Source organism: Triturus cristatus, chromosome 4_1, assembly GCF_964204655.1.
Source record: "Triturus cristatus chromosome 4_1, aTriCri1.1, whole genome shotgun sequence".
Classification (NCBI taxonomy): domain Eukaryota; kingdom Metazoa; phylum Chordata; class Amphibia; order Caudata; family Salamandridae; genus Triturus; species Triturus cristatus.
This window is the reverse complement of record NC_140585.1, coordinates 19,713,364-19,725,802: the sequence shown is the minus strand read 5'-3', so window position 1 is coordinate 19,725,802 and position 12,439 is coordinate 19,713,364. Positions and strand designations below refer to the sequence as shown.

General features: G+C 49.9%; 1 protein-coding gene across 2 annotated transcripts in view; it reads right to left on the bottom strand.

Annotated features, from left to right (window-relative positions):
• Positions 1–12,439, bottom strand: part of LOC146839333 (lectin-like) — a 78,745-nt gene that overhangs the window by 8,671 nt on the left and 57,635 nt on the right. For both annotated transcript variants that reach the window (XM_085650340.1, XM_085650341.1), the window contains exon 3: positions 4,947–5,104. In XM_085650340.1, coding sequence (XP_085506466.1) covers positions 4,947–5,104 — 158 coding nt within the window. The remainder of the gene's footprint in view (positions 1–4,946; positions 5,105–12,439) is intronic.

Below are 12,439 nucleotides of genomic sequence, written 5' to 3'. Positions count from 1 at the left end.
CAGCAACGATCTATTTTCTGAATTCTGATTTGATCTTTCAGTAGATTGTGTATCTGTTGAACAATCCTTTCTAAGGTCACTGACCTTGTCATCGAAATAGTCTGCAATCTGATCACATAGTTGTTGTGATGGGGGAATTTCCTGATTGAATATCTTAGGGTGGGTAAAAGATTGAACAATTTTGAAAATCATTTTTTGATCGAACGCTGCCGGCTTAATGAGGTTAGTGTAGTGAACTTTCTTTTCGTGTTTGATCAACCTATGATATTCTTTCAGTGCTGGTCTGAAGATAGTGAGATCATTGTTGTTATATTGCATCCTCCATTTACGCTCGAGCTTTCTGCATCTGCTCTTTGAGCTGAGGGGTGAATCAAGGGGCGGAGGTTTTCCTCAGGGAGGCTCTACTAAGTGTGGCCAGCGGGGCCATTGTTTTGGCTAGCACGGTCAGCCAGTCATTGAAGATGCTTGTGTCAATAACTGGATCTCCTGTTAGTGTGGGTTTACTTAATTCTGCCAACATATGCAATTTAGGATTTGTTAACATTTTGTTCCATTTCCTAATAACACATTTACAGAGTTGCTTAGGATTTTGTTTGGCAGCATATGAAGTACTGTCTGCAATCCAGAAAGGGATATACTTATGATCAGACCACGTTAATGTGGTTGGGGTATCCACTGTAAGTTTGGTAAAGTTCGTCCCGGGCACCTTGCCACGCGGCAGGAACCAGGAGGGAGCCCGGGGTGGGGAGGCCTCCCTCCCCGGGGCCCTCAGGGGCCCGGCCGGAGCTCCTGAACCCAGCCAAGCAAGGGGAGGTTCCCCGGCCACAACGGAACCCCACCCTGGGCCTTTGGCAGTGCCTCAGACCGGGGGACAGGGCCCAGGGCTGGAGCCCCCGACCTGGGGCCCGGCAGGGCCCCTGGACCCAGCCAGGGCTCCCAGGCCCGGAGGTACAGGGGAAGTCTCACCGGCCCCGCCAGACCCAGTCCTGAGCAACCTGCCACGTGGCAGGACCCAGGACAGAGCCCGGGGTGGGGAGGCCACCCTCCCCAGTGCCCTCAAGGGCCCCGGCTGGAGCTCATGTACCCAGCCAAGCAAGGGGAGGCTCCCCGGCCACAACGGAACCCTGTCCCGGGCCTTTGGCAGTGCCGCAGTCCGGGGGACGGGGCCCAGGGCCGGAGCCCCCGACCCGGGGGCCGACAGGGCACCTGGACCCAACCGGGGCTCCAAAGACCAGAGGCGCAGGGGAAGCCTCCCTGGGCCCACCAGACTCCGTCCCGGGCACACTGCCATGCGGCAGTACCCAGGACAGAGCCAGGGGTGGGGAGGCCACCCTGCCCGGGGCCCTCAGGGGCCCCAGCCAGAGCTCCTGAAACCAGCCAAGCAAGGGGAAGCTCCCCGGCCACAACGGAACCCCATCCCGTGCCTTTGGCAGTGCCGCAGGTCGGGGTACGGGGCACAGAGCTGGAGCCCCGACCCGGGGCCTGGCGGGGCCGGAGGGACAGGGGAAGCCTCCCCGGGCCAGCCGGACCCTGTCCCAGGGCTGGGGTGGCTCCCTGGCCCGTCCAACTGCCGGCTGAGGGCCGCTAGCCCGAGAGGAGTCCCAGAGTACCCTGTCCCTAGTAATCCAGAAGAAGGCTACCCCCCTTTCTGGTAACCCACGAGCACCATGAGGCTCAGGGGACCCTAGACGCAAACGTGCCCAACCTCCTGGAGACCTGGCTGGGATCGGGGAGGCGAATGAGCCCCCATCGGGACTTCCAGGGAGCCCAGCCATCTGGTCACCCCATTGGAAAGCATTGCGTGCGACCAGATGGCCGAGGGGATTGGTGCGACCAGATGGCCGGGACCGAAAGGAATCCCTTCTGCTTGTGCCGAGCCATAGCGGTAGGGCTCCCGCCTGCACTTGCAGGGCTCCCGGGCTCTGCACGATGGACCCTTGTCCCGGGCAGATGGACACTTGGCAGGCCACAAGACGTGGGCTCCCAGGCCCTGACCGGAAACTCAGGAGGCTGCAGGGTACGGTGACTGCAGGGCTCGGGGGCTGCAGGGCTCAGGGGCTGCAGGGCTCCGGGGCTGCAAGGCTCCGGGGCTGCAAGGCTCCGGGGCTGCAGGGCTCCGGGGCTGCAGGGCTCCGGGGCTGCAGGGCTCCGGGGCTGCAGGGCTCGGGGGGCTCAGAGACCCCACGCTGGGACTCAGGCATGGGAGGCCCGCAGGAGCTCCCGGGGCCTGGATGCCCGGGGACCCATGGAGCCCGTCCCGGGCAATTTGCCTCGCCACGGGTTGGAGGAGGGAGCACTGGACGCCGGGGAGGCTTAGCCCATCTGGTCCCCACCTGAGAACCGCCATCCCCTGCCCCTAGTAATCCAAAGGAAGGCTACCCCCCTTTCTTGTAAACCGTGCACACCAAGTGATGAGGGGACCCTAGGCCCAGACGCACCTGACCTCCTAGAACCCTGGCTGGGATCGGGGAGGCGAATGAGCCCCCATTGGGACTTCCAGGGCAGCCCGGCCATCTGGTCGCCCCACTGGAAAGCATTGCGTGCGACCAGATGGCCGAGGGCATTGGTGCGACCAGATGGCCGGGACCGAAATGAAGCCAATCTGCCCGCCCTGAGCCTTCGCGGGAGGGCTCCCGCCTACCCTTGCAGGGCTCGGGGGCTGCAGGGCACAGGGACTGCAGGGCTCGAGGGGCTGCTGGGCTCGAGAGTTGCAGGGCTCGGGGGCTGCAGGGCTCTGGGGCTGCATGGCTCCGGGGCTGCAGGGCTTCGGGGCTGCAGGGCTCTGGGGCTGCAGGGCTCTGGGGCTGCAGGGCTCTGGGGCTGCAGGGATCCAGGGCTGCAGGGCTTGGAGGGGCGCGGGACCCCATGCTGGGCCTCAGGCATGGGAGGCCAACAGGAGCTCCTGGGGCACGGACGCCCGGGGATCCATGGAGCCCATCCCGGGGACTTTGCCTCGCCGCGGGCTGGAGGAGGGAGCTCCGGATGCCGGGGAGGTGTCGTCCGGGCTTAGCCGATCTGGTCCCCACCTGAGAACCGCCATCCCCAGTAGGGGCGTCCTGGCATACCCTGCCCCTAGTAATCCGGAGGAAGGCTACCCCCCTTTCTGGTAAACTGTGCGCACCGAGTGACGGAGGGAACCCTAGGCCTGGACGCACCCGACCTCCTGGAGCCCTGGTTGGGATCGGGGAGGCAAATGAGCCCCCATCGGGACTTCTAGGGCAGCCCGGCCATCTGGTCGCCCCATTGGAAAGCATTGCGTGCAACCAGATGGCCAAGGGAAAGGTGCGACCAGTTGGCCGGGACCGAAAGGAATCCCTTCTGCTTGTGCCGAGCCATAGCGGTAGGGCTCCCGCCTGCACTTGCAGGGCTCCCGGGCTCTGCACGATGGACCCTTGTCCCGGGCAGATGGACACTTGGCAGGCCACAAGACGTGGGCTCCCAGGCCCTGACCGGAAACTCAGGAGGCCCAGGGCCGGTCCCTGCTTCTCAACGCAGCCAGGCCAGGGAGATCGGGGAGCCTGCCCAAGCACGAGGGACCCCAGTCCCGGGCACACGGTCCCTCAGGTTGTGCGCTCGTTTTCCACAATTTTTTTCAAATTCGTGCGTAGTTGCGCTACGCAAAGTCCACCCAGCCCTACTCAGGACGTGCACCCGTTTTCCACAATTTTTTTCAAAATTCTATGTAGTGGCGCTACACAAAGTCCGCCCAGCCTTAGCCAATAGCTCAAAATCAAGCACTTGCGAGACCTATTGCATTGTAAATGCTTGTTTAAATGAGCAGCGGCAGCTTGGCCTCAAAATTCCATTTGCATCTTCTGGAGGAGTTGCTTGCTGACAGCGGTGCAAGTGCCTTTCACCGCATAGTTTCTTGGGATGGAAGTGACGTTATCACGCTACACACCAACAACGTGGTGACCATTTTGGATTGCTTCCTGGTGTCTACGAGGAGGAAGCGAGTGAGACATTTTCAATTTAACTAGCGCATTGATGGTGATGCACACAAGCAAGTGATTACTATGTACTTTTTGTTTGTGTATTCATGGTGATGTGCACACCTAAGTAGAAGTTACAGGCACAGTAACAGTGATGTGCACACCCAAGTTATTATTAATTACTTTCACTCAGTGTGTTCAGGTGATGATCACACCTAAATAGAAATGAAAAGGTCAAAGTGTATTTTTATTATATTCTAAATTGTTCTTTTACCTAGTAACTGCGTATACTACTATTACAATCTGTGGGAAGTTTTACTATTATATATTAACTAAGCATTATTATGTGAAGCATTGTGTTTCTGCTAGTACCTGGGGAGCCTCCCATGAATTAGGAAACATGGGAAGCAGTGTTTTTTGTTATGTAGAAGTTTTAGAAGGTGATAATTGTGGACCTGAAAGAACGTTTAGTCTTTGAACTTTACAGGTAATCTGCATACTCTACTACTTGTTGTACATCAACTATTGACATAAAATCTTCCTGACAGAAATGGATTAGCTGGTGCACTTGTGGATGGTGTTACTTTATCATTGTTTACTAATCTACATGCCATGTTTGGCACATCACAAAATATTGTTATCACTTTCTCTACTTCACAATTCATCCTTCCCTTGTCTTCTTTCTTCCTCTATTTCCCCTTTAAATAGGGAAAAACGATTAAGATTCAACACTGTTCCATCACCTGCATGCACAGCATTTGTAAACACTTCCACAACTTCCCCCCCCTGAAACTGCCTCTACGTCATTACTAACCAATGGGGAAAATCCATTCTCCCGATTTATTTTTCAAACTCTCCCACTTACCTATTCTAAAATGTTGTCAGGTGGGCATTTCCATGAGCATAAGGCAAACTACTGAACTGTTTATTAGGGTGGGGAACCCATAAAGGCAGATACCCTGCAGAATGCTGGCACCACAGAGACTAGGCATGTACCGAAACATTGCCCCATACCTCAGCATCTCCCCAGGGGATCTCAGCAGTGATATATCGATAACAGGAATCATTACGCTGAAACCAGTCAGTCTTGCCCTTCCAGCGCAGACCTCCATCAGGGTGGTGGCTCTGGTAGGTGGTCCTTCTCAGGGTCCCTGGGGTAACTTCAGAGTCCACTGGGGAGAAAAGCAACACAAGCAAATCAAAAGCAGATTCTAATTATATGTACATTTTGTGGTCCCGATATATGACAGAAATAAAATGGTCTTCGACACATTGATATTATAATGCGCAGTTTTTTTTTTAGTGCTCATGAAGTGTGCATTGAAAATATCCTGATATTCTCCAAGAATCATCATGAGCACAAGCACCGCGTCAAGCAAGTGTTACAAAAACTACATGAAAGCCATTTTGTTGTAAAGCTTGACAGTGTGTGCGCCATGCCCTCAAGGTAGACTTTCTGGGTTGTGTCATCTTGTCTACAGGGATCCAAAAGAACTAATTAAAAAGGCCAAATCTATCACAACATGACCTACTCCTACCTGGGTGAAGGAAGTACAGGCCCTATAGCGGGGTTCGTCAACTTCTAACAGCATATCCTTAGCCATTTCTCAGATATCATAACCTCCATTATGAGGCTCCTGAGAATTTCAGTAGTCCAGCGATTTACAGCAGGCTTTGGACTTGTTGATCAACTGGTTCTCGATAGCTCCTGTCTTGATGCATCCCAACCCCATGGTACCATTCCATGTAGAGGCGGATGCTTACCAATATGCGGCGGGTGGAGTTCTGTCCCAGTGTGATAACAAATATGGTATCATGCATACCATTGCCTTCTTCTCTGATAGAATATTACCTGCTGTAACATAACTGCACCATAGCTAAAAGAGAACATCTGGCCATCCAACTAACATTCCAGTATTAGATGCATTATTTATGAGGGGCTCAGCACCCTATCACCACATACTCCGATCACAAACATCTTGAGTGCTTTTGCTTTGACCCCACGACAGATGAGATGGGTGTTGTTCTTCAATAAGTTTGACTTTGTAATCATCTACCGGCCTGCAGCTCAACAAGTTAAAGCTGATCTTCTTTCCTGCATCTGTCTCCTATTTACACCATTCCCTCACACTGGAGGCTATACCCATGATTTCCAAGAATCGGGTAGTGGGTTGTTGTTCCTGTGACGCGTTCTTGATTGAGGTTAAAAAGATGCTGAAAACAGTGGATTGAACCCCTTGATTGTCCAACCCATGGTACACTGCTCTGGAGAGGGTCTGGTACCATACCACAAAGCTCTTCATTCCGCAAGAACTTAGAGAAATAGTCCTGAAGTGGTGTTTTGCATCAACCTTGATAGGTCGTCCTGGCATAATAAAAACCCATGAGATATGCCTTTGGTGGTTCTGGTGGGAACCCATGGGCAGGACATACAGGTGTTCGTGAACTCCTGTCCCATCTGTACTACTAACAAAGCCTCACACGCTCCTTCAGCAGGCCTCTTGCAACATCTTACTATAACTTCTTCTCCATGGCAAACCTTCCGTATGGATTTTGTCACAGAACTCCCAAAAGATTCATGTCACACCACAATCCTTGTAGTAGTAGACTTATTCTCTAAGATGTCCATTGTGTCCCATTACCCAAGATCTCCCTCACCAAAGAGCTGGTAGATATGTTTAAACAACAAGTAATAAGGCTACATGGTATATCTAAGGCCTTAGTGTCAGACTGAGGTACAGAGTTTTTATCCAGGTTTTGGAGGGAGATGTGCATTACATTACACATAGAGCAACTGCTGTCATTAGTTTACCACCCACAAACTGATGGACAGAGCGTACCAACCAACCCGCAACTCCCTCGCTCCCTCCTCAGCACACCCCTCGGCCTTAGCCAATCACGCCGGGTGGGGGAGGAGTCAGAGGTGGGGAATTGATTTTTATGTCCCGCACAGCACGGGAGAGCAGTGGACACGCGCCAAAGGCAAGCCCATCTGCGCCTGTCCACCCCAGGTCGGGCCCAGGCGCTAGCCCCCCTGCACAAATAACCACCTACTCGGAGGAAATAAGAAATCTACATCAGGGGGACTTTGCGCTCTGTCCTGCCATCCACGCACGTCTCAAACACACAGGAATCCTCCAAAGGCAGAGTATACTCCAAGGGCTCCCACACACCACCCCTTGCCAGGGTCAGACGTCGTCTCCTACTCAGGCTAAAAATACCACACTACGGATACATTACCTTTACATCCGTTCCCTCGCCAAACACCAGTTAGATATTTTCCTACTCTTACTATCGGATAAGCCTGACATCTTTTTTATCACCGAGACATGGTTAAACCTTGACTCCACTCCTGACATTCTGGCTGCCCTTCCCCACAACTAATCTATTCTACATGTCAACCGGACCCCAGGAAAAGCGGGAGGTGGAGTAGCTGCCATCATCCACAAAGACCAAATTTTCACTTCTATGTCCTCCTAAATCTCCCCGCCGCAGATAACATGATTATTAAACTTGACTCCAGTGCAGGGCCACTAATCTGCGTCCTGATATACAGACCCCCACAACATATGCCATCATTCCCCCTCTCATTGAGTGAGCAGTTGGCCAACCTGGTCATGGATTATGCAAAAATACTTTTACTAGGTGACCTTAACTACTGGTGCAACGATGAATCTGGTGGACCCCACGCCACTGAACTGATGGAACTCCTCTCTAACCTTAACTACTTCCACCATATTGCCTCATCCACATACATTAAAGGTCACACTCTGGACCAGGTGTGGACAACTAATCTCACGGACTCCACACCCACAATATCGCCGTGCATTTGGTCCGACCACCATTTAATAACATTTACCATCTCATTTCCTATTTGTAGCAAGTCCCCTGCGACCGTGGGGGCGTGATTAGAAAATGGAGCACCCTGAATAAACAGGACTTCTTGGATAGCCTAGCTAGCTCCACCACTGCAGCCGACCCCGATGTGGATCACGCTGGAGCAAACATCTCAGCCTGGCTACTAGCAGCCAGCAATAAACATGTCCCCCTCAAAAAACTCAAAATCACCCGCCACTCTGAATCCCAGAAATGGTTTTCTCCTGAGCTCAGGGCTCAAAAACAAGACCTCCGCCAAAAAGTGATGAAATGGAGACTCACTTATACCCCGGAAGAAAAACTTCTTTACTTGATTGCCCGCAAAAACTATTAAAAGAGCCATTATCTCAGCCAAGGCCACCTACTTTTCGGCAAAAATCACAAAGTCAAATAACAAATCAAAGGACATCTTCGCCATAGTGAACGAGCTATCCAATGCTGAGAGAATCCTCCCCAAGCCCGTGGTCACTCAAGACCTGTGTGATTCCCTGAACAAATACTTTTTGGAAAAATTATCAATAACAAAGCCAGTATCTCTTTCTCCTGTCCCAAGGAGGACTCCCCGGCCACAATATTCAACTCCCTCACCCTTGACCACTTTCCACTCATAGATGCTCAGTCTCTGCAGGCTGTACTGGCCAGGGTGAAATCTGGTTCACCAAGGGAATGCTGTTCCCCGCACATTTTAAAGGACGCCTTTTCGGTCCTTTCTCTCCCTATCCTGACCTTCCTAAACAAATCCATATCTCAGGGTAGGGTCCCCAAAGCGTTCAAGGACGCAGCCGTAGTCCCCCTCCTAAAAAAACCAGGAGCGGACCCCAAAAATCTCTCCAACTACAGGCCCATTTCTCTGCTCCCCTATTTGGTGAAGGTCCTTCAAGCTCATGTAGCAACGTGTCTGTCTAACTTTGTCGAGCAGTCTGACTACTTAGACCCCCATCAAGCAGGGTTCTGCCCTGCTCACTCCACTGAGACAGTAATTCTCGTAGTATTGGATGCCCTACGAGGAAATGCTGATAAAGGAATCCCTCTGGCCTTGGTCCTTCTGGACCTCTCAGCCACGTTTGACACAGTCGACCATGCCATTTCAATAGACCGTGTCAAACAGGCTGGCATCCGTGACTTGACCCACAGTTGGATCAAGTCCTTCCTCAGCGACCGCACTCAAGCGGTACGCTTAGCCCCTTTCACTGCTCCTAAGCGACCCACAACATGTGGGGTCCCTCAGGGATCCTCGCTGTCCCCCTTGCTGTTTAACTTGTATCTGATACCCTTGATTCAGTCCTTGAAGGAACGTAAAACTATCACCTTTAACTATGCGGAGGATCTCCAGTTGATCTTCACAATAGACAACTCCCCTGAATCAATTCGGGATTTCCAGGGCACCATGCTTCACATTCGGCAGTGGATGGACCAAAACCATCTGAAGCTGAACCCCGGTAAGACCGAGCTAGTCCTGAACGGGAACAGCCAAATCCTCTGGGGCCCACACTATTGGCCTACAGAACTTGGCGCTCCCCCTATCCGATCCTCCTCGGTAAAAAGCCTAGGGGTGATCATCAATAATGATCTATCTCTAAAGACCCAGGTAGGTACGGTTGTGTCCTCCTGCTTCTTCCAGCTCCGCAGGATCAGGAAGATCAGTCGCATGTTCACCCACTCGACCTTGATTCAGGTTATAATAGCCCTGGTACTGTCACACCTGGACTATGCCAACTCTATATACCTGGGCCTTGCACTCTTCCTCAGCAAACGCCTCCAACTGGTCCAGAACCAGGCGGCCAGATTGATCCATCAGCAACCATGATGGCACTCTGCAATACCCCTGCTAAAAAGACTCCACTGGCTCCCCATCCCCCAACGCACTGCATTTAAGACGGCCTGCATCATCTTTAAGTCCCTCCATGGCCGCAGCCCCAAATTCATCAAATTCCTAGGTACATCCCCTCCCGCAACCTCCGTTCTGCCAACCTCCAACTCCTGGCCACCCCGCCTTTTAAGCTTCAACGCCAGTTTGCGACTCTGGCTCTCAGACTATGGAATTCCCTTCCGTTGGAAATCCGTTCCTGCAACAATCTCCCAAGCTTTAGGAAAATGCTTAAAACATGGCTATTTACACAGGCCAACATGTAACTCCTGCTTGGTCCTGGCACATGTTAGAGCTAGCACCGTGAAACCATTTGACTCATGAGGCACACCTAGTAACGACTAGTGGAACTGCAGCTTCATGAAAGAGTTTTAATGCTTTTGCATTTGACTCGTGAGGGACACCTAGTAACGACTAGTGGAACTGCAACTCTTTGTAGAATTATTTTGATATTGGATACTACAATTTTGACTGCCCACTGTTAATCTCGTCCCATAATGCTTTGCAGGGCCTTTGGTTGGGATTGTATTTTTGCCCATAACTGCGCCTGGGGTGGTCCTAAGAGGATGGGACCCCCACTGAATCGTTCAGCAAGATGTGCTCTTTGTTTTCAAGGCATCTGCTTGGTTCTCTCCCAGAGTTAGGGAGGATTCCAAAATCATCACCTCTCTCACTGCTTGCTAAATTTTCATTTTCATTTTGTGATATGACTATAGAATTAAAGCATGTAGAGACAGAGATACTTGGTATTTTACCAAAAGTATATGATGTTTCTCTTTTATTAATTGGGAGTCCAACGGAACGGAGCGAAGCTTCCAGAGTTTGTGTTCAACTTCGTGGAATTCCACGTAGTAGTACTCCGCCAATTACGCCCACCCTCACAATCTACAGGGAAAAATGAAAAAAGAATACACTTTTAAAGTCATCAACATTAATTTTATGATGCCACCCGTGAGATGATGATCAGCTACAAAGCGTATGTCACCCTAGTTTCCACAGGTCCAAAAGAGTTGTATGTCTTTTAGGATTTAGTAATTCAGCCATAACCCAAATGAATCTGCGCCGTTAAAGCATTGTTTCAAAAAGTGATAGAACAGTAAAGTGCATAAACACCCAATGTGTTGGTTAGGCCCCAGAGGTCTCGATGAGTAAGTAAGTACCTGGTTAGTAAATATCGTGCTGCTCTAGCCAGATTCCCGTTTATCCTGTCCTGTAGAAAAACAACCATTTAACTGGGGTGCCCGAGAATACTCATGGTTTAATGCGTGCGCAAACTCAAGAATGGCCCACCTGAGCAATTTAAAACCTAAACACATGTACGATATGGCTAAACGCCATCCGAGCTCTTAGACCCTGTGTCCGTAACAAGAGGAAAATCTTGTCTAAATATTTGGCAGAGGAAACAGAGAAAACTGCAGTAATGCATGAACGCTACCAATGCGCTGACCTCGCTGAATTGAAAGAAAATGGGTCGTGTTCAAGAAAAAGGATAATGAATGAAAAGAATCCTACAAAGAAAATAACACATAGTAAGAGTTTTAACAAGCCCACAACTAACGTACGACTCATATAACACAAAAATCCCCACCATATCATGGCTTACCGATGAAATGGCCGCCCTGTAATCACGAGTAGAAACCTCTTGCCAATGTATGTCGAGTACTGGTTGCGCGTGCAGGGCAGTTAAACTTCTGACCTCATCAAAGTAGAAATGAGACTACGCGATCAAAACCAGGACCGCCATCTTAGCGTAGTTAGTACAAGGAACAGAATCAGAATTGTGTTATACTTATATGCCCGGAACGTAAAGTATCCCCAATATAGAGATAGAACTAGTGTCGCACCTTAAAGAATTCTCGTATATCCAAAACGAGATCTCAAATACGAAATGTAATATTATACTATAATCAAATGAGAATTGGGCAAAGAACGTTGATACACAACTAGCGGGATGCACTTGTATATAATTCTAAAAAAGACAAAAAATATCAATATAATGTGCGATTGTTTATTAGGAATAACTGCTGCGTAGCCCTCATATTAGACCTAAACATATAGCTAAAAATATGACAAATACCAAAAATGGGCCATTGATAAAACCTCAACAGATAGATGAATAGCGAGGTGAAAAAGGTATAAGGTAGTGAATTTCTAGAGGAAATAAAATGCACTATAAGGCTAGCATGGTCATGTTGTCTGACCTATACTGTTGAGAAGTGTAAGATATGGGACATAAAAATGCGATGCTCTAAAGCAATAGTTCAGATAAATGAAAAAATAAAGTGTCTCGTATGTATGTTTCCCATCACCAGTGATGTTAATGTTCCTCCGTGTAAAGTTATTGTGAGATGCGTATCTGCTCAGTTATGATGTTAAGTCCTGATTTCAATCTAGAAAAGGGGCCGTCTTGCTATTCAATTATAAAAAAACAGCTCATATCTAAACGGTCATCTAAACCTGTGGGATTCATGGTGTTCAAATACTTGATCCAGTAGATTTCTCTCTGTAGTAATTTCTTAGTATTGTCAGTCCCTGGTTGGGATATAACTTTTTCGATGACCTGAAACCTAAGTTGTGACATAGTGTGATTAGCATCATCCCAATGAACTGCTAGACTTGATGTAGTGCTTCTAGTTCTCATCTTACTTTTGTGCTCTGTAATCCGTATTTTTATTTTGCGCTCCGTCTTCCAATACATAGGCCTTGCCGCAGGGGCACTTTTTTTTAATTTATTTTTTTATTGGCATTTTCAAGAAAACAACAA